Here is a 24447-nt window from a genome sequence, read left to right as displayed (position 1 = left end):
GTTAGGAATTCTTGCTCAAGTGCCAATTGTTCATATTGAATAACTCACTCTACCACGTTGGATATACTAAGTGAGATATCTGTTAAACTATATTATAATTTATTGAGATTAAAATACTGTAAATAATTAAGTTGAAAATAATATCAACACTAAATTATCGGACCAATTGGGTCCCATAAAAGAGAATCAAAAGGCTATTTTTGAAAATTGGGTGGCTTTGATTTGGAGATTAGGTGGAGCTTTGGCAAAATTTGGCAAACAAGCTAGTATTAATTGGGAATTTAGGTTTTTAATTAGATAGAACTTTGGTTGCTCTTAAAGGCTTTGAAAAAAACTCACCCGTTATGCATCTTTTAAGGGAAAAGGATGTACTAGGGAGAGCATATCATGTTTCAAAAATTGTGGTGGGTGTCTGCATTTCTGGTAAACATAAAATTTATATACACTCTTAGTTGTATTCTAAGAAAGAAAAATAGAGAGGTTGCCAATAACTTAGGACACATGGAGTATCACATCAATTAGGGACAAGATTAATATGCGGAAGGATAGGCTGTAATCTGTAATCTTGGATTGTCCCAATTGAGATTTTGGTCGATTTCAATTTCATATTCAATGAACAAGTAAGTGGCAAATGAAAGAGAAATTCCTCACGTGTTGTCTCTTTCATGTACTTGCTAGAAATATGACATTATCTGAATGATTACTAGCAAGCAAACAACCTAAGCTTTATATACCCACCTCTCTTTTTTCTTTTTAGCAACAAAGATTCCATATGTTCTCTATGAGTTCACGTTTAAAACAGTGGTTGTGCAATATACAATTATATTTGATGGTGGAAAATCTATATCATAATAGTAGAAAATACACTCGTCAAGACACAAAAGTTAAAAAATAGTTGTATATCATCCAATATATATAGCAGAATTTGTATCCCCTCTATATAATCTGTATCCGCTTACTGTATTTTATGTCAAGGGAAATGGTATCTACCTTCTCCAATTCATTTTCTTCACCGACCTTCTTTTTTATTATTTTTATTCTAAAGTGTATTTTCATGATCGGAACTGTTCAGTTTTTAGATAACTATTTAAAGATCATCTCTTAAAAAAATCAACTAAATCGAAATTCATTTAGTCATGTAATCGTTATCAAATAAACAAACAGTGAATCAAATTGTTATTAAAACCATTTATTTATTTTATCACAGTTATATTACGATTTCTGATTTGGTTGATTTTTTGTAGAGATGATTTTCATAATAAGATCTAGAAAATAAACGGTTCCAATCATAAATTTACATTGTAAAATAAGAATAATAAAGAAAAAAGTCGGTGGATAAAGTAAATTAGAGAAGGTTGATATCATTCCTCTTATGCCAAATACCCCTTTAGACTAGAAGAAGTGTTTAAACTTTAAAGTATCAATATGGAGCTTTATGCTTAAGTATTATAAACACTTAAAACAATGACGGGTACAAAATGGGGTTGAACCACCTTAGTTCAGCCACCATTACAAAGCCAAAAAAAAAGGGCTTCTATATAGATCAAGAACCCCAGCACTCTGTTTTCTTTCCATACTATATATCTAATAAGAACCAACCAATTGCAAATTTTGACTATCATCTACCTTTTGGACTTCTAATTCTGACAACTTTGCAAAAACCCCAACCAATGGTGCTGTATTATATGTGCAGGCCTCAGTCTGCATATAATTGTCCCTCTGGTCCAAAAAATTATCTTGACAGTCAGGCCCACCCACTAAGGCCCCAACCAGAACATTTGGGTTGGGCTCAGGCCTACCATACCAGTTGTCATACCCTTGGGTGCACCCAATAAACCCTTTGTTCTCTCTATATGACACAACAGAGGCACCCCTATGGTGCACCCTTTGAGGGTAGTTTGGGCCATAGCCCACCAAGTAGCTCATGTTCAATGGGTTAGAGCCCAAAATGTAATCAATCTGTGATTTTGAGAAATGGAGGAGTTCTTGGGGGCCCACTGTTCCTCCATGGCAGGTGAGTTTTTGGTTTGAGTTTTGGAGGAAATCAGAGTACACTGTTAGAAGGAATGCGGCTGTTGAAACGTACTGCATGTTGTTCCATTGCCGGACATACAATAGCCCGGCTGGTGTCCGTTCCACATTGCTCACATTATTTTTGTTTAGGCATGAGCATATGTAGTATTCGGCTTTTGATCGATATTGTTCGAGTATGTGAGCATGCTTCTTGTGTTTTTCTTCAAGGAGCAACTGCAGAAGATAAATTCAGAAAATGAGATACTGAATCAAATACTGTCACATCATTAACTCATTAAGAAATAAAATTTGATAATCGGTGTGTTTATGGTTTAGCTCATATATAATTAGACATGCATGGGCTCAATGCAAATAGTTACTATATATGGGCATCCAAAATTAAAGGGGTGGGTGCACAGGGACAAAATATGGACTTATATGATGTAAACCAATATGACTGATAAATCCTACTTTTAGACCACTGCATGTCACCCATTTGTACGTACTATTTTTTAGCATCAACTATTTAGAACTATTTTTCTGTTTCTTTCTGGTTTCTGGGGGGTTTTCAGAGTTTGAACCAGCAACGTACTCAAATTTGGAATTAAGGGTGGCAAATGTGACATTTTCACACAAACTTAATATACATCGATCTTTAGTGAGTTTGAGATTTTGTAAGCATTAATATGCTCTTTAGAAAATTAGACACTGATGTTGGAATTATTGAACTACAAGTCTACAATACAAAAAATAACGAGTCTCTTAAATAAATTTATTTTTAATCACTAATCAGATTATGTTGTTTAGGAAATTAGACTCTATTGTCATTCCAACACATGTGGGTCTTGTGATAAACAAGCTGGAGAGGCTGTGCCTCATCGAACAGACGAAGAGCCTTAAATGAAAGAATTGAATCCACTCAGTTTCAGAAAGTGGGCCACCCACATGATGTAACATCAATCCGGGCCCCACTTGGAAGATTCAATACATAACTGTTTAGATCAGCGCTATTTACTACTACAGTCATGATGACATCTACAGTTCTAAATGCAGGCTATCATCTCCCGGAGAGGGACTTACCTGCCCAGGTATACCAGCTGTGGTATCCCCCTCTCTCTCTCTCTCTCTCTCTCTCTCTCTCCTCTCCTTCTTCTCTCTTTCTCTCTCCATCTCCGGTCTTTACTCGCACAAACTCTACTCAGGCATCGCGGGATCACCTTTGTACTGTCCATGACCACTTAGGATGTGACAAGTGGCATGCCTTTCCTCAGAACAACCTAAAGGTACTACCATGCAAAGCATCATTTGCATTTTGCACATGGGTTTGTGCCAGAAGACAATCTCCCCCTCTTTTTTTGTTTTTTGTTTTTTTGGTTAAACCCTAGTTACGTGCCTTAATTGGGGCTCACTCCATGTACCAACTTTACAAAGTAAAAAAGTATTCAAAGCTTTATTCTCATTTCGTGGTTGAATATTGGAAAAGGAAAATCCCAAAAAGATTTGAGAGAATAAAATTGAGGCACTTATGACCTAGCTAGTACACACACAACCACATTTTTTTTATAAAAAAAAGGTAATAAAAGTAAAATTAGGTAGTTAATGACTATTTGTTTTATGTTACATGTTTTAAGGAGTATATTGTTGATCACATCTTTTATAATAATAAAAAAGATGTGTACAATGAAATTCTAACTCTCGCAAAAAAGTTGTGAGACTCACTAGCTCCCACACCAGCACTTGTGGGAGCTTGGCCGTGCATATTTTTCTTTTATCTTTTACAAAGGTCTGATTTAGACAGATATTATGAAATGTGATGAGCAAACGTAATAATAATATAGTACTTTTATTCTAAATATGTTAAGTAATTATAAATCGTTAATTTGACAAAATTTTGAGTACGTGTGTTAAAAGAGTTTACCTTAGAGGCAATGAGTTGAAGGCCAGCGTACTTAACGTCCCAGCTAAACTCAGTTATAGCCCAACCAATGCCACCAAAACAATTGGCCTTGTTAATAACATACTTCAAATACTCCTCATTGTCGGTGGCCTTGTATAGCCACAAAGCTGCCCACAACAACTCATCCTTGAACCCACTCACCGACGCGTAGTAGCTCTTCACCACTGCCATGTTCGCATCATACTTGTCCCTATACTTGTCCCCAAACTCAAACAACTAATTAAACAAAAAAAAAAAAAAACCCACTTTAGAATTAAATAAAAACTTTGTACTAATTAGTATAAAAGCTAATCCTTTAGCTACTAGATTAATAATTAGCACACAACCTAATTAAGCTGTACCTGTTGGGCATGGTGTAGGAGTAGGTGGGAGTAATGTGGGTTTGTTTTCTTGAATACCAAGGACGCGGCGGCCATTGCCGCCGCGGCCTCTCCGGCGAGATCCGACCCGGGATTGGTCTGGTCGATCTTGTAAGCCTGCCTTGATGTTGTCATGTCCTCCGGGCGTTGCCAACAGTAATGGTCAGTGTCTCCATCACCCACCTGTGACAATATCACAATTATATCAATATAATAATATTCCCATCAAACAGTTTGGGAATAATTAAATTTGTGTGTGCTAATTAATTAAGCTAGCAATGCAGCAAATTAATGTAGTACCTCTGCCCATAACACATTTGGGCTCGTGTGAGCTTTGATGAAGTAATCAGTGCCCCACTTGATTGCCTCCATTGCATGCTCGAGCTCGCCGGCGGCGGCGATTTGCTGCCGGAATTCTATGACACCCCAAGAGAGCATTGTGACTGTGAATGCCATTGGGAGCCCAAACTTGACGTGGTCACCAGCATCATAATAGCCTCCTACCAAGTCCACCTATACACAAATAAGCAACAAAACATTAACACTTGCTATTAATTTTGGGGTTGTGAGATAGTGATCGAAATGACATTTTTGGACATGGACTTACTCCTTGTTCGAGCCCATCGGTAAGGCCAGAATGGTCACGCCAGATGACTCTCTGGTTGTGCGGCAAGCGTCCAGAGCGCTGTGATTCAAAGTAGAGGAGGCTCTTTGTGAGGGCATCTGTGTAGTCGAAAGTGGGTCGTGCAGTGGTGGTGGTCAAAACGGTGAGGATAAGAAGATACCACCCTTGTGTTTTTGAAGCTCCAAAATGGTGTGGCTTCTTCTTCTCCATTGTCCTCTTCCCTCCTCCTAAAGACCCTTTTGTTATTTTTGGACAAGGAGTGAAGGAAAAGGGGGAAAAGTGAAGTACTCTCACTCAGTTGGTTTGATTCCAAGCAGAGTCTCAATGGGTCACTTTGAAAACTTTTAGGGGTGATAGGTGTCGATCCTATATTTTCTATGCATGTGAGTTTCACATGAGTGACTTTTTCGACCCACACAAGCGTGATTTTGGCAACGACTTGACACCTTTTTGTGTGCCACATATGTCATATAGAGAATGGCATGTATGGGAAGGCTTATATATAGAGTACTGCTCTTTGTGTCAATTGTCATTTCAAATTTTCAATTGACAATGTCACAAAACAATTAATTGTCATTTTTACAAATACAATGCCCCTAATTTGAAGGATCAAATCAAGAGGAGTCAAATACCTCCAACCTAGGAAAAAAAAATGAGTTTTATGGAATTTACCCATTTTGCTCTTTGGTAGATTCACCACTTGTTGAAATAGTGTAGAATTAATAAATAAAAAATTTGTATGGATTATATATATTTTACATTTTACCTGTCTATTTCTATGTAATCAAAAGAATTGACATATAATATATATATATATTTATAATCATTTTATTCTTATTTAAAAAAGGCTTAATTATATTTTTTATTATTTATAGTTTTAATTGATTCTCACTTTACCACCTATATATTTATTTGTTTCAATTTACCATTTACAACAATTTTTTAATCCCATTTTATATTTTTTCGTCTATTTTGTTAGCTAAATCGTCAAAAATATTGACGTTGATGAAATTCACAAAAAAATGTAAAGTAAAACACAAAAAAATAGTTGTATGGGATAAAATATGACAAATAAATATTTAAATAATAAAATGAGAATCAATTAAAACTATAAATGGTAAAAATACAATTAAGTCTTTAAAAAATAATATAAAACATCAGCAAAGTGAAAGGATACGAATGTTATAGTTAGTATATCATTTGGCAAATGGGTTTGCCATTTGTTTAGCCCCGACACATGATTCAAGGCCAATAAAAGGGTGTTATAGATTGAGTGGCTCAAAAGCCTATGAATTTTCTACAGATTGCTTGGATCGGAGGATTAGATTTGTAAGATTCAATGATTCATACTTAATTTGTTGGAGTAAAATAGTAGTGGTGATGCAGAGGCCATGGGGGCATGGGGTATTGCTTAGAAGTTTCTCCAACTATATATATTTGTCATTTGTGGGTCTTGTACATAGCCATCAGTCTCTTGGAGAAGGAGATGCCAAGTTGTCATCATAAATGTTTTGGCCAGGGATCTGTATGTTAGTCTTTTAAATAATATTATAATCTGTGTCACTCTGCCTCTGCCCCAATTAGAGTGAGGTTATGAGTGTTCTTAATCTTACGTTAAATTATCAGCTAAGTGGATCTCAACCTATGTCAAACTCAGTTTGGTTTGGTCTTTGCTCAGTGAGTTGGTAGTTTAGTTGTTTAAATTAAACGCTCTAACTTATAAATGATTAATTGAACATGCATTAATCATGTGCTTGAATTCCCAAACCTAGAATTGTTGTGGACCTTGTGGTCCACAAATTCTACTTAATAAACTTTTATGTTAATTAAAATATCAAAGTGTCAAACTCACATTCCAATATCTCACTTCAAGACTAAGGGCTCGTTTGGCACTGCTTCTAAGAGGGTCAAAAGCGCTTTTAAAATAATAAAAGCACTTATTTTTTTAAAAAATGATGTTTGGCAAAAAAAAGAGAAGTGCTTTAAACCAATTAAATAAGCACTTAAAGTGGTTTTGGAAGAAGCACATGGGAGGTGCTTCCTCCTAGAAGTGCTGCCAATAAAAAACACGGGAAGCACTTGGGCTGGTTTTAATGAATTTTTCAAGCTTCCAAATATATCCCTATTTACTTGAACAAATGCCCAAATAACTCTCATATATCAAAACCCCAGCAAAAACCCTCTTTATTTTTTTTTACGAGGGAAGCATTCCAGTTTCGCGGGAAAAAAACAAAAGGCCAAAGGCCCATCATGTTCCTTGGACTAATTGTTCGGTTTTATTTCAATAAAATAATTTTTCTATTTTTTCCCATTAAAAGTGTTTACTTGTTATATATATATATATATATATACATACAGGCTCCTTCTGTTGAGGTATACCTCAACTTATTTATGTTGAGGTATGACCTTGTTGGAGCCCACACGAGTCGTTTTGTGTCGATCCGAACCGTTCGCAAGGATAATCTTCATTGATAGATCATCCTTGCAAAAAATTAGCCCAATCGGAAATCATTTGCCTATCTAACTTTGATAAAACAAATAGACGGTTTCATCGAAAATATTTGGTTCGTCCATTTATTTGATCAAAGTTAGATAGGCAAATGATTTCCGATTTGGCTAATTTTTTGCAAGGATGATCTATTTATGGAGATGTAAAAAATGAACGGTTCGGATTGACACAAAAAGACTCGTGTACGCCCCAACAGGGTATACCTCAACATAAATAAGTTGAGGTATACCTCAACAGAAGGAGCCTGTATATACATATATCATGTTATGTTAATATGTTGTCAATTTCTTAATTTAGTTAATACATATATACAAAATTAATAATTCAAATTAACAAACATAGAAAAATAAGTATATAGTTTAACATGCACTAATAAAAAGCCACATTCACACAATTGGAAAGCAAAGGCAAAAGTGCGACTCAATGATGTTATTCTTGATCACAGCAATCAATTAAAGAATGATACGGTGGTGGTGGTCTTGTACAGCATCCTATCATAAATTCATAATCATGTAGCTTGTAGAAAGCCAACTAGGCAACTAATAATAACAAATTTAAGAAAAGTGATTTCAAAATCTATAACTGGGCATGTTCCTAAAAAGCAGAGCAATTCCATTATTTTAGTAGTGCTAAATGCTTAATGATAATTACAACTCTAATCCATGTTTTGTTATTAAGCTTGTCATTACCATTAAACTTTAAAGTTCATGCTGCAGTATGTAGTTTACTAGTTTTAGTGGACTCAACATCACCAAATTGTCAAAGTCAAAAGTAAAATGTGTGGGAAGACTTGGTTTTGACTCCCCAGACTAGTTGTCGGTGTAACCTCCACGTGTAAGTAAACTGAGCCTCCCCAAGTTCAGCTCCTCTATTTGCGGTGACTGGCCGGTCAAAAGCGAAACCGGGTGAGACGGTCAAATGGAAGCACCGACTGCAGTGGACCTGGGCTTGTTCCCTCGCCGACATCGCGGGAAATTATGCATACAGTGACAAAACTAAGGGCTGCTTTCCTTTTTTCAAGGAGTAAAATTTCGAAATTTTCGGTAAAATTTCGCCGAAAATTTTGTTTTTTTAGGGTATGAAAATTTTAACACTAATTCGTCAATTTTTCGATAGTATTTCGTCGAAATTATCGAATTTGGTGAAATTTCACCGAAATTTGGTGAAATTTCGTTGAAATTTCGCTCAAAAACCCAGTCGCTCAAGAACCCAGCCATCTGTCTTCTACATTCTCCTACAAATCCGGCCACCGGAGTGATTTGGGAGGGAGGAGAGAGAAGGAAGAGAAGAGAGAGAAGAGAGAAGAGTGATGGAGAAGATGAAGATCAGATCGGGCCATCGGGGAGGGAGAGAGAGATTGGCGCAGGAGAGAAGGTGAGAGAAATGAAATAGATGATATATCATGGCGGCTGGAGCATGCGACACAGTGGCTTTGAGCCTATATGCAACACAGTAGGAAAGAGAGAAAAGATAGGGAAGGACTGAAGGAGAGACCACGGGAAGAAAAGAAAAGAAAAGGGAAAGGAAAAAAAAGAAAAGAGAAGAAAAAATAGAAAAAAAAGAAAAAAAGAAAAGAAAAAAAAATCTATGGTTGATTGGGGTTTGGGGTCTTTGGACAATTGAAAAAAAAAAAGTTTGGGGTTTCGTTTAGTTATTTTTAAACTTTAACCATAATACATTTCTATATATAAAATAATAAAAAATACTCTGAAGGCCTAAATTCTAATATCTTATATTATATATATATCTTAAAGAATATAGAGTATATAGAGTTTAGTGTATAGATTATAAAGTATAAAGAATATACTAATTTTATTTATTCATTATACTAATTTTATTTAATAGTATTTGCCTCCAGCACGCATTATGTTCATTTTATATCACATGAAACCTACTATATAATTTGGTTTCTTTAATATTTTTTTATCAATGTTGTAGATAATATGTTAAATAAACATATGGTAAAGTTTCATTCAAAATTTTCGTATTTTGATAGCAATTTTCGTCGTTTCCGTCTAATTTTTATCGAAATTTAAAAATCTTCGAAATTTCCTCGAAATCCGAAATTTTATTCCTTGGGGCTGTTTGAATAGACTGTTTGGTATTCTATTTAAAAACTATTTTTTTTTTTAAACAAAAAAATAAAGTTTAGTCAAGAAAATGTGTTTTGTAGACAATTTTAAAAAACATGCCTTTTTTTTTAAAATGATAAAACATCATTTTTTTTTTTACACTTCCTTCTTTCTTAGATGTTATTATTTTTTAAATTTAAAAATTGTTTTCAAATTTCATACCAAACACGTTTTCAAATTTTAAAAATTGATTTTGAAAACTCACATCAAACAAAAAAATCTTCATTTTTGAAAAAAAAATTTGAGTAGGATACCAAACAAGCCCTAAGATTTCTAATTCGAGTCTTCAAACACAAAAAATGCGAAACTTCCCCCAAAACTATTAAAATGGAAATATCAACAATTAATAGCACATGTTTGACTTTCTCTATTCTGAAATGTACACCCTCTAATTTCTTTTGACACCCCTCTACTTATGGATTTTGTGTTTATATTGTGCATGGCTACAAAATTTAGCATTGTTTCAATGTAAATTAATTTAAATCTAAAATATTTGACTCTAAATCTTAATGGTTGTTATTTTAGGCATTAACTTCAAAAGCATAAACATAGAATCATATTTGAGGCAAAATTAAGTTTAAACTTTATACTTTATATTTACGATTAGGTGATCTAAACTTAGAATCCAAGAATTTTCAATTTACACTTGATACTAAGAACTTAAGAAGTTATACAAAAAAACTAGTTGAAAAAATACCAACCCGAGAGTTCGGGCCATTCAGTTCTCGTCGTATTCTTTTGAATTCATAATTCAACACCAAAGTTCAAACATGCAACATTGAGAGTGTGATTAAGTGAAATGATTGTTGCAAAGTTCATGGTTGTCAATAAATTGTAGCTCCACTGATTTAGAGTATTTATCCTTACATCCAAAATTTGAATAGCACTCCATTGTGACATTACTTGTAACAAAAAAATGTAAAATTTGTAGGAATGTGGAGTGATGTTCTAAATTGAAAAAATTATAATATTACATAGTGGTTTATAAGGTTCTTTGACTACTTCTATTGCCAATTAGCCACACGTGCTCCACGTCACTAAATATGAGTATAAGTTGTTTATGTGTTGAGTGATGCCACACGTGTGGAGGCTTATAAGGGTCTTTGGCTATTTATCCTATTGTTAATTAATTTTTAGATGATTACCTAAATTTCTTCAAAATTTAAGTTAAAATCTGTTTGGAAGCCAAATAATCGGATCAAAATGAACTCTAGGAAAGACTTTTTGAAATTGAGCTTAATGAGGCCCAAGTTACTTGGTTTATAAGGGAAAAATTGTGTCATAATGGGCTGAGCTTGGGCTACAAAATTACACTTATTCGGACCCAATTGAAAGAGGAGCAGAAAACCCAAAAAGCAAAAAACAAAAAAACTATTGCCACTCGATCAATAAAGCTAGTGGGTACTCCTTGCACTTCTCGATCACACGTGGTATTTATTACATAGATATTAGATAGTTAAGGCAAAAATCTGGTGTGGGTCCCGCCCATGACCAAGTCGCATTAACAATATTTCTTCTTCTCAAGATCACGATGACCCCATTCATCGAAATGCGAACTTCGTCTCTTCTGTTAACAGTGATCCAATGTGGGCGGCTACCACATTTTACCAACCGGTCACTCCGGTTCCGACGATCGTCACCGCCGGTTCGAACCCGAAATTCGTGTATCACTATCCCCCGAAACCAAAAGCGTTTCGTTTCGGACCTTTCGGTATTCGGCTCCGCCTTAACAAGTGTAACAAAGTTTCGGCGGCAAAGAAGCAGCTCCCACCCGAGTTTGGGACTCGGGATCCAGGTCCTCTACTCACTCACACCTTATACTGTTCATAACTTCAAATCATGATAATATGAATAATCATAGTATTAATTATAATTTTTTTAATTAATGATATAAATATTGCAGATAGTGAGAAATTATGTGTAGGAGAAAAGAATGGTGAAGGTTTTGATTTGGGATGGTTACCTGCTTTTCCACACGTGTTTCTAGCTTCCATGTCCAATTTTCTGTTTGGTTATCACATTGGGTGAGTCACAGACTTCACAGTCACTCTCTGTAACTTGCAAGAAGCAGAGCATTCAGCTCATTGTAATTGTTTTAGAGTTGGTGATGATGATGAGCATGTTTTTGCAGAGTGATGAATGGTCCTATTGTTTCGATTGCCCGCGAACTAGGGTTTGAAGGTAACTCAATTCTTGAGGGACTTGTAGTGAGCATATTCATTGTGGGTGCATTTCTTGGAAGCATATGCGGCGGTTCGATAGTCGATAAACTTGGCTGTAGGAGGACCTTTCAAATTGCCACTATTCCTCTGATTCTCGGTGCCTTGTTGAGGTAATTGACATTGATATTAGAATTGCGAGTTGTATTTCGTGTGCATTTCAAAATTTGTTGATGAATGTCGAATGATGATTGATACCTCTCATTTTGTGACAGTGCACAAGCCCTTTCGTTGGATGAAGTACTTGGGGGAAGATTTCTTGTTGGCCTTGGCATAGGTGTTAACACTGTTCTTGTTCCAATCTATATATCAGAGGTAATACTTAACGTCGGGTTAGTTGTGTTTGCATATTTTGCTTATGGAAATGTCCAATATGATAACACTATGCAGTTGAAATCATTTATTTTGCTATAGTGGATCTTGGTGGTAAATAAGTGCTCACTAGAAAGTTGTAAATTTTTTTCTGCATTGCATCCACTATGATTCTGAAGAGAAGTTTACTCATCTATTCCTACTGTATAACTTGCAGATTGCTCCAACAAAATATAGGGGTTCATTGGGAACCTTGTGTCAAATTGGAACGTGTCTTGGGATTATTTCATCGCTATATCTTGGAATTCCCTCTGAAAATGATCCGCATTGGTGAGGTTCTGTTTCCTAGTTGGGTTTGTGAGAGTGTAAACAGTTGACTTCTGCATTTGTTTTTGACCACTATGCAAATTGACTTTGTTACGGTCACAACTTACAGATATAGGCATCTCCTTTCAACATTTGGTGATACAGATAACATTTGTTTATGTATCGATTTTGGAAGCATAATTCATTATTTTCCCCATGGTTGGGACATTTAATGCTATGAAGCATAAATTTAATCCCTGAAACTGTCGGCTTATGTTTGACGTATCTTCTTTTTAGGTGGAGGACAATGCTTTATATTGCAAGTGTCCCTGGATGTATCCTCGCACTTGGAATGCAGTTTTCTGTAGATAGCCCCCGTTGGCTATGCAAGGTAAGACTATTTATCTTTTATTATAGAAAATATGGAGTTTTGTTTTCTGGCATGTTGTTCCCGAAGCTTTGATCTGTTGTTTGTGCAGGTTGGGAGATTGAACAATGCTAAAGTAGTTATCAAAAATGTTTGGGGAGCATCTGAAGTTGATAAGGCAATTGAAGAATTTCAGTCAGTCATCAAGAATGATGGTAGTGATTTGGAAAGCAGTTGGTTGGAGCTATTGGAAGGGCGAAACTCTAGAGGTTGTATCAAGGTGGACCTCGGATGTCATCTTTTAAAGGCAACTTTATATTGAAGATCATTTAAGACTTGCAGAACTAGCCATTTAGTGTTACCTTTTGCACTACACAAAAAATTCATCGGAACTAGGGTTGAAAAACTTGCCTCATCTTAGTTAAGTGTGATTGATGAATATAAGAAATTTTGTGTTGGAAAATTCTTTTGATTGGTACATGTGACATGCTTCTCCCAATTATATGCAGGCATTTAATCATACTTCACAAACTATACAAATCCTCACTTATGAGAACTCAGTTATTTTGTGTACGATTGCAGTTGCATTCATTGGAGGTGCCCTTTTTGTACTTCAACAGTTTGCCGGTATAAATGGAGTTCTTTACTTTTCATCATTGACTTTTCAAGATGTTGGAATTACAAGTAGCGCTTTAGCAAGCTTGCTTATTGGATTTACCAACTTTGCAGGTTTGAGATACGAATATGATGCCTATATATGTTTGTAGATGAAATATGTTTCTTGAACAACCCCTCATTCACATCAATTGTTTTCATCTCAGGGGCACTTTGTGCTTTGTACTTGATTGATAAGCAAGGGAGGCAGAAGCTCTTGATTGGAAGTTACTTGGGAATGGTGAGCTGTACTTGAAATTAATGTTTGGGGACAATGAGAAAATTACTATGCATATAGTGCTGGGAAGTTTGAGAGGGGGATGGCACCATGCATAAATTGAAAAGGAGGGGGATTCTGTGTTGTATGAGTCTGAAATTGCACAAATGGAACAATATCAATCAAAATATATCTTTTTTTTTTTTTTATTACCAACAACACGTCTAACTAAGAAATTCTGTCTTTGTGCAGGCACTTTCAATGTTTCTTGTGGTTTATGCTATCAGTTTTCCACTAGATGAGCAACTCAGTCATAATTTATCAATACTGGGAACGGTCATGTAAGAATTTTGTTCTCTCTGCAGCATATAAGATTCCACATATCACTGTTGCAATAAATTGGCAGACCCCTCTAACATATTTTTGTCATCTTGAGTTGTTACTCTTTTTTTGGGGGGGAAATGGAGGGAAATTCTTCTATTTTACGGAGTAAGGACAACTAACACCCTGTTAATGCTTTCTGTTAGGCACATATTGTTCTTTGAAGAGAAGGTTATTGATGTTCTTTCTCTTTGCACAATTTTGTAGGTACATTTTCACTTTTGCAGTTGGAGCTGGCCCAGTCACTGGTCTGATCATACCAGAACTTAGCAGCAACAGGTCACGCGGGAAGATCATGGGATTCAGTTTTTCTGCTCATTGGGTGAGCACTTGGCTTTTGTTCCTTGGCTATTTGAAATTTGTGTGCCATGGCTAGCTGCCTGGTTATTTCCACGCCTCTTTTGGTATTGATGTAGGGAGTGAGAAGGGTTGACCTACCTGGCTATGTCCACACTTATTTTTGGATGATAGTTTGCATTTTCTGCTTCTTATTTTCTAACCATTTTGATTTCATGTTAAATTTGTAATGGTACTTGTTCATGTCGTTGTAATTCAGGTTTGCAACTTCTTGGTGGGTCTATTTTTCCTCGACTTAGTGGAGAAATTTGGAGTTGCTCCAGTTTATGGTACCTTTGGTGGAGTCTCCTTGTTGGCAGCAATATTTGCTAACTACTTTATAGTTGAAACTAAAGGGCGCTCCCTTGAGGAAATAGAAATGTCACTCAACTCTGATTTCATTGCTAGAGACAGGTGACCATATGTTGATCACTTCGGAGTTCGGATACACGTAACAATTTCTCGATCTGCAGCAGGGGATTTTTGAAGCTGATCGTGGGAAAAAAAAGTGGGGGGAAAAAGTCATTTTCTTATTTCTTAAATATGGTTTCCAAACATAAGAAGGCATCACTCGGAGAAATCTCACGTCTTATAATAGCAACCTCTTGAGACTCGGAGCATGTACCACCTTTTTAAATCACGAAGTATACTCTTTGTAAATTTTCAACTATGTTTTTCATGTTGTTATAATTGATATGGTTGCACACCCAATTTGAAATTTTATTGAGGAAAAACATACAAGCAACTCAACAAAATGGGATTGGACAAAAATGTGATTTGCTTGCTAAAAATTATTGACTTGAAATCATTTATTTATCAAAAAAAAATTATGAAAGATTTTTAATTACAAACCCAGCCATTAAAAAAGTAAGTTTCAGTCCAATTTGTCTGTGTACGCACGTATGTAGACAAAAAATACACTATTGAGCCGAGAGTTTGGTAGTCTACCAAGTGTTCGGTGCATGCAGTGTATCTGCATCTGCACATTTTTAGGTTGCAGATGCATCTTTTTAGCATGAACATGTATTTTTTTAGGTTGTAGATGATATGTTTTAGGTTGTACATGCAAGTTTTATGTTGCTGATATAGGTTAAGCGCTCGGTAGATTGTTTAGGTTTCTACTTAAATTTGCTAGGATTTGGGTTAAATTTATCTCTCGTTTTGGGTTTCTAATGAAAACACATGACATGTGTTGGACTCTCTCCTCTAAGGCTATGTTACACATGACTTGGGCCTTTAGCCCAAAAAGCAAAAAAGACGCCAAGCTGATAGCGCGCAAAAGTTTACATTGCCCGGGAGATTACAACTGTCGAACATACAATGAGCGTTCATCTTACATTGGGAACCAATCCTGTGCTGCCACGTGTAGAGAGGCACCAACTTGGCAACTTGACCGTTTACATGTCGCTTTCCAAAGAATGCCACAATGTTGGCATAGCATTGGTCAATGGTCATTTCTCCTGATAGCAATTTTGCTCACCCCCTTTAACTAAAGTGTATGCTCACTTCCTATTTAAAATACTGACATGTATTTAAAAAGCTAAACATGAGTTAACCTATAAATATTTTATTATTATTTTATTATTATTATTTTTTTCTTCCCAAAAACCCGATTGCCCCTTTTCTCTCTCTATCTCTCATCCCCAGCCCAGCCAAACACCTGCAACCATGAGTTAACCCAGAACATCTAGAAGCCAACCATCCCAAGAATGAACCAAAATATCTCCACCAGCAAAGAGAGAAAGTAGAGAAAGACAAATCAATAGGAAAACAAAAAGCCCAAATGGAAAAATCTAGCTGCAGGCTAGATATAGATAAGAAAAGACCCGAATCAAAATTGTTTCTTGCCAGCAAGAAGACCACCATGCGTCAGAAAAGAGCAAGGGATGCTACAAAATAAGGCAACCTCAGCCTTAACCCCTTTTGGACCAAAAAAGTCTTCAACCCAGTAACAAATTTTAAATGGTGGAAGTCATTGTTCATAGTGAAAAACCAAAAACAAAAAAATCAGATAAATTATTATTGTTATGGAGAGAAAGGAGTAGAAGAAAAAAAAAGAAAAGGGGGAAACGGGTTTTGGGGAAAAAAAAAAAGGAATAATAAATAATAAAATATTTATGAGTTAATTTATAATTAATTTTTTAAACACGTGTCAGTATTTATTTTAAACGGTGAGCAAATACTTAGTCAAGGAGGTGAGGAAACTGTTCTCATTTCTCCTCTCTCCGGGAGAATGAGATTGAATTCCCGAGCTTAGGGTTTTTGGAGAATTCGGATGCGCGCAAATGGCGTCGACCGACGAGAGCAGCGACGGAGATCACAAGTTGGAGCTGATCGTGCGCGACGTGTCAGCAGATTCAGCACCGGACGCTGATGTTGAAGCTGATGGTGGTTCGGCGACGGAGGAGATGGAGATATCCCCTCTTTTAACGCAGGCTGAGAAGCCCAAAATTAACATGTTCACTATCTCTTATCCCCGAAGAAAACCTAGGGTAAGATCCCCTCATTTTAATTTAATCTACTATCTCAGTTTTCCTTTCTGTTTCTTGTTTGATCACGATTCACGACGACTTTGACTTGTATGTAAATAATATTATTGCTAGGGTTTTATTTATGTGGCTTTTGATACTCTGTGTGTGAGTGTGAGTGTGTGTGTTATGCCTGCTTGATTGCTGCGAAAACTGAGGAAGTTAGATTATGAATAATTTTTTTTGCTTTTGAATTTTGAACTTTTAGTCTAATGCTTCCAATGCTAGAAAATGATTAAGAATGATAAAAAAGAAAAGAAAAGCTGGCAGTGTTCAAATTGGCAAATAAATGTCGGCAAGAGACGCCAAAAGAGCAAATAGTTGAACGTCTTAGCACAAGAGAGGCCGAGGCCGTTTAGTTTCGGTTGCGTTTGTTTGGTCGTTTTGGATGGAATGTTGAAGGAAATTAAAATTATGGTTTACTTCTGCAATGGTGGGGGTTGGACTGTTTGGTTGATTTAATTGATATCGGTTGTCTGTTTATAGGAACAGGCAACAAAATCACGTGAAATGGAGATATCCCCAGTAGCACAATTTATTTCGTGGGTATGGAGTGGATCTAGATACTCTGGTCTAATGTGTATGGCCATCTCATCTACCATCTACTTTGTCATGGAAGTTATTTCTGATGTTTTTTCTGGTTAGTAAGTGCTGCATTCTATTCATGACTCAATTGTAAGTCTAGTGGTATATGATGCTCATAACATGTTTCCGCTATATAGTTTCTCTCTCTTTCTCTTTTCCTCTTTCTTTAAATTTTATGTTTTTGTTTTTGTTATGGCAGTTCACTCCATTCCTTTGCTTGAGGTTGCATTTACAAGATGTACAATCATCTTGGTATTGTCATATATATGGTTGAGAAGGAGCGGACACCCATTATCTGGGCTGTCATATATGTACAATCTTTTGATTTCGAGATCCCTTATGGGATTGCTCTCATTGATGAGTTTCATTTATTGGTAAGTAACGTTGTATGTTTTTGCCTGTTTTTCCCATGGTATGATACCTGCCTCCTGGGCTGCAGCAGTTTTCCATTTTTGAAAATCTGCAAATGCAAGTTTCTTTACCCATATGCATGTACATGTAGTTTTGCGAAATTTGTATGTACTAATCAAAATGAGGTTACCTTCAGCAAAATTATTTGTTTATGAATGAAGAGCATAAAATTAGGATAGGGTAAGATCCTTCCATATCAAATACTAATTCATCCTCTGGCTCCAATGGAACAGCTGTTGTTTTAGAGCATTCAAAGTATTTGTCTAACTTAAACTTTTCAGTTTGTTTATTTGTTGGATGTTCTTCTTGTCCTCTACATTATGCTTGAATTGCTTCTCTTATGGCTTGTGAGCTCTGCCCTTTAGAACTCGATTCTTTAAAGTGTAAACACCACAAAAATAACCAGAAGTTGGCTCATTTTTCATTTCAGCATTCAAAGGTTACCTTTGTCTCAGGCGATTGCTTTGAGCTTCACCACCCCAATTATGGCTTCAGTTGTGGCAAGATTTATTATACATGAGAAGTATAAAATTGCAGACCTTGGAGGTATTGTGTATAATGTTTATAATTGTTGCTTCTTACTCTAGTTTCGAAGTAATGTTGCATGATATCTAATATATTGCATATATGCCCTTTGTGAAGTTATTAGCTTCTGGAAGAGTTTCTTAGATTACCTTTTGTTAGTCAGGGCGTGATGTTTTGTCATATGTCCATTTTCCAGGTCTTGCGTGCAGTTTCTTTGGTGTGCTCTTTATTTTTCGACAAAAGCTTACTACACAAGGTACATAAGTGAGTTGACATCATCTTTATCAGACACTGTATGTGGATGCTCTGGATATGTACTAAGAGTTCTATCAAACTTCTCTGGTCTATGTCTAAACATAAAGAAATAATTTTAGGTGTGTAACGTGCGTGTGTGCTGTTGCTAGGCTTATCCTCTCTTTTTAATTTCTGCATGTGCGGGCCTTCTACATGCAATAATGGAAAATATTACTCTTCCTAGAATTCTGCAATACTAACTATGGATTATGCATGTGGATTAGATAAAAATGGGGAAGGAAAGAATGCAAGTTTCGGTGGGAGCAGCCATATATATGCAATCTTAGCCGGTTTACTTTCATCAATAACTGGTGGAATTAGCTACTGCCTTATAAGGGCTGGAGCAAAGAAATCTGATCAGCCGCTGTAAGATTATTGATTACTTTTTTCGTAAATTTAAGTCCTGTAAGAAGTGGATAATGAACATAATCTGCTTTTTTGAAATTATGTTTCACTTGATTAAACTTTAAGCAATCATGAAATGGATGATAATGTGCTCTTTCATCTTTCTCCACCAAACTATTGATGCTGGAACATAGTCATACTATCTCATTATGTTAGAGATCCTTGAGGTAGCTTTAATTCATTTTTCAGCTCTGATGGGTTGTATACACAAGGCATAACCTTTAATTAAGAAGTTCCAGTTCCTTAGTTGATAATCAAGGCTACAAAAGATAGAAAGCATCTAAGAAACTATGTGTTGCATTTCTAAAATTACATTATACTTGAGGAAAAAACTCAACATTTTATTGCATCCCAGTGCTATCTAGGATTTTTTAGAAAGGAAGTTTAATCTAAAATACCTAGATAAATTTTTGGTTCAATTTTCAGGTTGACAGTCTTTTCATTTGGTGTACTGGCCAGTCCTGCTGCAGGAATTTGTTTTTTTGTCCTTGAGGTAAGTTGATGTCATGGTTGCAATGCTGTGCTTCATAATATTATTGTATGTTTTAAAGTCCACACTGCATGTAAATTTTATCACTGATTGCCTAGTGATTAAAACCCTCCTTTATCTCTTATATATTTATGCTTCTTTTTTCAGGAATTTGTTTTCCCAGATTTTTATTCATTTTCAGTTATGCTCTTACTCAGTGTTCTGGCCTTTTTTGCAGAGGTGCTGTTCTGAACTTTTTCTATCTTCTTTATTTGAATTATAGACTTGCTTCTATCTCTCTGATAATATTCCAGCAGTTATTGGACTTCTGAACTCGTGTGCTTGATTTCAGGTATTCTTAGCACGTGGACTGCAGCTTGAGAAAACCAGCAAAGTTGCAAATGTTCTATACATGGAGGTACCATCCCTTTTTGGATGTAATTATCATTCACATGATTTGATTAGTAATTGCCTAATTGGGATGAGAAATATAGTGTAAAATGTAACAGCAGTGGGATCTAGTAAGAGTATGATGTGTGGTACCACCCCTAGGATTCCATCAACATTTTAGAATACTTTATCAAATCTTTTAACCACAGAAAATGGGACCCAAATTTATTCTTTGTTTTTCTTTCTTTCTTTCAGGGTGCCCTATCACTATTATGGCACATTGGTTCGTCGAGGGTAGCCCCGTCTTTTGGTCGACTTTTTGGATGTCTGCTTATTTTAATTTCTGTTTGTTGCACCGTGTATATTGGACCCGATAAAGAGACGGAATGAAAGATACAAATTCTTTTGATTTTATCAAAAGGTATGCACACGCACACCTCATTTGATATTTTGATGTACCGATTTTTGGTTGTAGTACTCAACCTCTTCATTCTTAAATTGTATGCACTGACACCTGCTTTCTTCACTTCATTTCAAGATAGCAGCTAGCAATTATAAACTCTTCATTTCTAGGCTTCTAGCTTCCACTTGATTTTTCTATCCCCTCTCTAAGGCCTTTCACTATGCCACTTGAAAATGTGATCCAAAATCTATTTTGGGTCACAAATGGCTCACACCCTAGTACTATGGGCCGGAAAATGTGACCCAAAAGAGGGAATAACCCAAAGTGTAACCCAAATCCGGGTCTCAGTGTGAGCCAAAATGACTGTGACCCAAAACCAACAAAAGCCCACCCACGTGAGGAGAGAGGGAAAAGCAGCTAAAAAGTTGGTGGGCCCGCTTGCTTTTCTTGTCGGCTGAACATAAGGGAATCAACTGGGTTTGCTTTTCTTGTAGGCTGCGCTTGCTTTGTTGGCTGGTCACCAACGGTCCAGATTAAATGACCGTTAGTGATCAATGGCTGCGATTATTTGTTTTTTTTAGATGGGCCGGTTAGAAATCATAGGCCTAGATTAATGGACCGTTGATAATCAACGGTCCAGATCGCCCGAGTCTTTTTTTTTTTAAATCATTTAAAATAGAAATAGTAACCAAAAAATTGCCAAAAAATTTTAAAAATTCCTCAAACCCTCCAATAGCTATATTCTTAAATGGGTATATATATATATATATATATCATATAACACTCATAATTTTTCATCACAAACTACAACCCTACTACACCAAATTTGCACATTTTTTTTTTAGTCATTGTATTGTTCTTGTTTTTTCTTTAAATCATCGTGTTGTTCTTGTTTTTTATGGTTGTTGAAGTCCCGATGTTGTAAGATTATGTTGTTTAATTTATGAAATTTTTTTATTTTAAATATATTCAATATTGACCTTATTTTAAAGATCTCATTAAAATAAGACCAATAGAATAATTTTTATTATATTTTAAATTTTAAATTAAACATCACTTAATCAATATTAATTATATTTTAAATATGTATAAAATACTGTGACTTATACAAAATGGGTCACAACACTATTAGAGTGAAAATTTGAGTCACAGCACAAATAACCCAAAATGGGTTTTGGGTCACAAAAAATAGGTTTAGCATAGTGGAAGGCCTAAACAGTCTAACCTGCCAACTGCCAAGCCGGACCTTGTGGCCGCAAAACAAATAAAAAGAAAAAGTTTTTTAATAAAAATAAAATCACCTGCGTGACTGCGTCCCACAGTTCTTGAAATTCTGCAATAAATAGGACCTATATAATTCAAAATTCAAAACCTTCAAGGCTCGAATATTGCCTTTCTCTGTGTGTAAGGCAGATATGTCCTTGTTGATTAATTGAGAGAGAGAGAGAGAGAGAGAGAGAGAGAGAGAGAGAATGACAACTGAGTTGCAGAAAGTATTTACCCCCAACAAAAACAAAAACTCAGTTGCATAAAGCAATGTGCGGTAAGACCGTAAGACTCATCTGTATTCCTGAGCTGACTTTATTCCATTAATGTTTGATAATAATTGTCTTCTTTTTGGAGTAAATAATTGATAATAATTGTTGCCATAGATGGGTACGGAGGACAAACCATTACTCTCCTTATTGTACATTTGTTCCACAATTTTTATTTATTGGAAATGGAATTCGACAGAGGAGAGTATTAGCCCTGGGTTACTCGTTGGTGTGGTGGCTATAAACAGTGCTTCTTTTTCATTGATGCATAGACTTTATTCCTACAGCAAAGAAAACAGGATTTGATGGTTGGCTTTTGGAAGCTAAACAAGTTATTCCAAATTCGAAAAACATTAAAGAAGGAATTTAGACGATTATTTAATTTATTTTGTTTTTACAAGAAGGGAACAGCATCTGTTGTTACAGACACATGCATGCTTTATAGTACACATGCAACCCACTAAAAAAATGTTGGAACGACATGATAATCTTATGCTTCAATGTTTCGCACAATAACGTACTATCAATGATACATGCAAAAGACAAACATATATATACAATATACCATCCACACCCGCACATCAATCTCTTTTATTGGGAAAATTCTACTATACCAACAAGTAGAGCATATAATATAGTTTTAACACTTAAATTTTGACGACTTTACTTTTACATTATTAGATTTAGAACAAATTACAATTTAGTACTTAAACTTTACATGTTGTTTCAACTTAGTATCCCAACTTTGAAAACTTGTAAAAAAGTACCTCAACTTTCATTTTGTATCAACTTAGTACCCCAACTTTGAAAACTTATAAAAAAGTACCTCAACTTTCATTTTGTGTCAAAATAGTAACTTCGTTAGTTTTTCTGTCAAAGTGACAGGGGTATTTTTGTCTTTTTCTTAAATTTAAAAAATAATAATTTTTTTTAATAAAAAAATTTCTTAAAATAAAAAGGAATTTTTATGAAATTTTTTTTATGAAATTTTAAGAAATTTTTTTATTAAAAAAAATTATTATTTTTAAAATTTAAGAAAAAGACGAAAATACCTCTGCCACTTTGACAGAAAAACTAACGGAGGTACTATTTTGACACAAAATGAAAGTTGAGGTACTTTTTTGCAAGTTTTCAAAGTTGGGGTACTAAGTTAATACAAAATGAAAGTTGAGTTACTTTTTTGCAAATTTTCAAAATTGGAATACTAAGTTAAAATAACATGTAAAGTTGAGGTACTAAATTGTAATTTGCTCTTAGATTTATTTATATATCATACGGTGATTTGTTGACTATAAAAGAAGTTACAAATACCCAAATTATTGAGGTTATCTATTTTAGAAAGGTCCAAAGACTGGAGCCCCCCTCATTTTTAGGCTGGGAATGCATCCAAACCAAGCCAAGTCCATAACAGAGAGGTAGAGACAGAGAGATTCTTATCTCGTGGGATTTGAAAACGAAAGAAGAGCACTGTGATATGGTTTTAGAAATGGGTTGGATTGGGTTTGTTGTTTTTCATATTTCAAATTCCATGGGAATCGGATTTTGTGGGGGAATGTTATTGTCATGCTCCTGGTGGGAAACTGAGAATATAATGCAGAGGAAACAAGTCTCAGCCGAAAGCAACCCTAAACACCCGCACGTAAAGCCTCACCACCCTTCCTCTCCTTTGACTTTGCATTTTCTCTCCATCAATTTGCACCTCTCTTTCCCACATTTTACCCTCATTGCCCTCTTCAAAAGAACCCTCAGTCTTGGATTTTCTTCCATGTGTGATGATGTAATAAATTGGTAACATGTCACCTAATATTAAAGTCACCTAGAAGGCTAGAAGAATACTTTCTTTGAGCAAGGGCCAGCAGGCATTAGCAGGCTCAGCACATATTCTCACGCTTTTCCTTCCCAAAAAGAAGCACAAGACAATAACCATTCGGAAGTGGGAACAAAGCAATTAATGTAAGTATGTAACAAGTAAAAACAAAGACTCCCCAATGTGTCATTAAATGCCCATCAACCTCACTAGTAACTATACACCTGAAATCAACCATAATGCATCTCAACAACTTGCTGTAAGCTTGCAGCCTTGCACCTACCTACAACCATCACTCTATATTACCAACAATGACCTTCTCTTCTCTTATAACCAAAAGTACAAATAGAGCTCCACTTTGCTTTCACCTTTAAACCCCTAAAATTTCATCCTTCCTAGTGTGTTAAAGAACTTTGCTAATCAAAGTTATTCAACTTATAAATTATTGATTGGTGGAACCTTCACTCCAATCAAAAGCCTTGAGTTTTGCAAATGAGAAACGAACGTATATATTGTTACATAAAAGTTTTATTCGTATTTAAGGCGACATGTTGGTATTTTGGTACAAATGTTGTACCACTATGTCAAAATAGGCCCGAGAAATGAAAAAATCTGTATCTAACCCATTGCTGAGCTCAGCTCAGCTCAGTGAGTCACTGCTACAGTGATGGACACTTAGAAAAAATGAAATAATGAATGAACGGTGAT

At 35.5% G+C, this 24447-nt stretch overlaps 3 protein-coding genes across 4 annotated transcripts; 2 read left to right on the top strand and 1 right to left on the bottom strand.

The window, feature by feature from the left end:
* Positions 1-1417: 1417 nt before the first annotated feature.
* Positions 1418-5281, bottom strand: GH9B8 (glycosyl hydrolase 9B8). Its single transcript, XM_086239253.1, has 5 exons — positions 4937-5281; positions 4630-4842; positions 4312-4512; positions 3932-4186; positions 1418-2247 (listed from the first exon to the last, which is right to left on the bottom strand). The coding sequence occupies exons 1-5, from the start codon at positions 5162-5164 to the stop codon at positions 1585-1587; spliced, it is 1560 nt and encodes a 519-aa protein (XP_086095379.1). The 5' UTR covers positions 5165-5281; the 3' UTR covers positions 1418-1584.
* A 5874-nt stretch (positions 5282-11155) lies between these two features.
* Positions 11156-15100, top strand: LOC147288094 (Major facilitator superfamily protein). The gene is made up of 12 exons (XM_086241774.1): positions 11156-11390; positions 11499-11619; positions 11727-11927; positions 12030-12129; positions 12344-12456; positions 12730-12823; positions 12912-13068; positions 13382-13528; positions 13621-13694; positions 13923-14011; positions 14259-14373; positions 14608-15100. Exons 1-12 carry the CDS (start codon positions 11180-11182, stop codon positions 14803-14805), a joined length of 1620 nt encoding a protein of 539 aa, XP_086097900.1. The 5' UTR covers positions 11156-11179; the 3' UTR covers positions 14806-15100.
* A 1355-nt stretch (positions 15101-16455) lies between these two features.
* LOC147288093 (Nodulin MtN21 /EamA-like transporter family protein) lies at positions 16456-20520 on the top strand. Of its 2 annotated transcripts, none has more exons than XM_086241094.1 (10): positions 16456-16879; positions 17408-17555; positions 17700-17874; positions 18342-18457; positions 18633-18692; positions 18955-19096; positions 19562-19628; positions 19773-19844; positions 19957-20022; positions 20250-20520. In XM_086241094.1, exons 1-10 carry the CDS (start codon positions 16673-16675, stop codon positions 20382-20384), a joined length of 1188 nt encoding a protein of 395 aa, XP_086097220.1. In that variant the 5' UTR covers positions 16456-16672; the 3' UTR covers positions 20385-20520. The 2 variants fall into 2 exon arrangements, with proteins under 2 accessions (XP_086097220.1, XP_086097219.1); XM_086241093.1 differs by having other exon boundaries at positions 16486-16879; positions 17402-17555.
* Positions 20521-24447: the final 3927 nt, after the last annotated feature.

Source organism: Dryas octopetala, chromosome 4 (genome assembly GCF_963921425.1).
Source record: "Dryas octopetala chromosome 4, drDryOcto1.1, whole genome shotgun sequence".
Taxonomy (NCBI): domain Eukaryota; kingdom Viridiplantae; phylum Streptophyta; class Magnoliopsida; order Rosales; family Rosaceae; genus Dryas; species Dryas octopetala.
Note: the sequence above shows the minus strand (reverse complement) of the source record. Positions and strands in the feature narration are given on the sequence as shown.

Bases quoted from the DNA above. Each gene is read 5' to 3' on its own strand.
- GH9B8 (XM_086239253.1), bottom strand. From the start codon at position 5,164: ATGGAGAAGAAGAAGCCACACCATTTTGGAGCTTCAAAAACACAAGGG. The intron at 4,187-4,311 runs GTACAGCTTAAT...TTGTTTAATTAG, and splicing joins TCCTACACCATGCCCAACAG to TTGTTTGAGTTTGGGGACAA. The intron at 2,248-3,931 runs GTAAACTCTTTT...TATCTTCTGCAG, and splicing joins TTCAACTCATTGCCTCTAAG to TTGCTCCTTGAAGAAAAACA.
- LOC147288094 (XM_086241774.1), top strand. From the start codon at position 11,180: ATGTGGGCGGCTACCACATTTTACCAACCGGTCACTCCGGTTCCGACG. The intron at 13,529-13,620 runs GTTTGAGATACG...TTTTCATCTCAG, and splicing joins TGGATTTACCAACTTTGCAG to GGGCACTTTGTGCTTTGTAC. The intron at 14,374-14,607 runs GTGAGCACTTGG...GTTGTAATTCAG, and splicing joins TCAGTTTTTCTGCTCATTGG to GTTTGCAACTTCTTGGTGGG.
- LOC147288093 (XM_086241093.1), top strand. From the start codon at position 16,673: ATGGCGTCGACCGACGAGAGCAGCGACGGAGATCACAAGTTGGAGCTG. The intron at 17,556-17,699 runs GTTAGTAAGTGC...TTGTTATGGCAG, and splicing joins TATTTCTGATGTTTTTTCTG to TTCACTCCATTCCTTTGCTT. The intron at 20,023-20,249 runs GTACCATCCCTT...TCTTTCTTTCAG, and splicing joins CAAATGTTCTATACATGGAG to GGTGCCCTATCACTATTATG.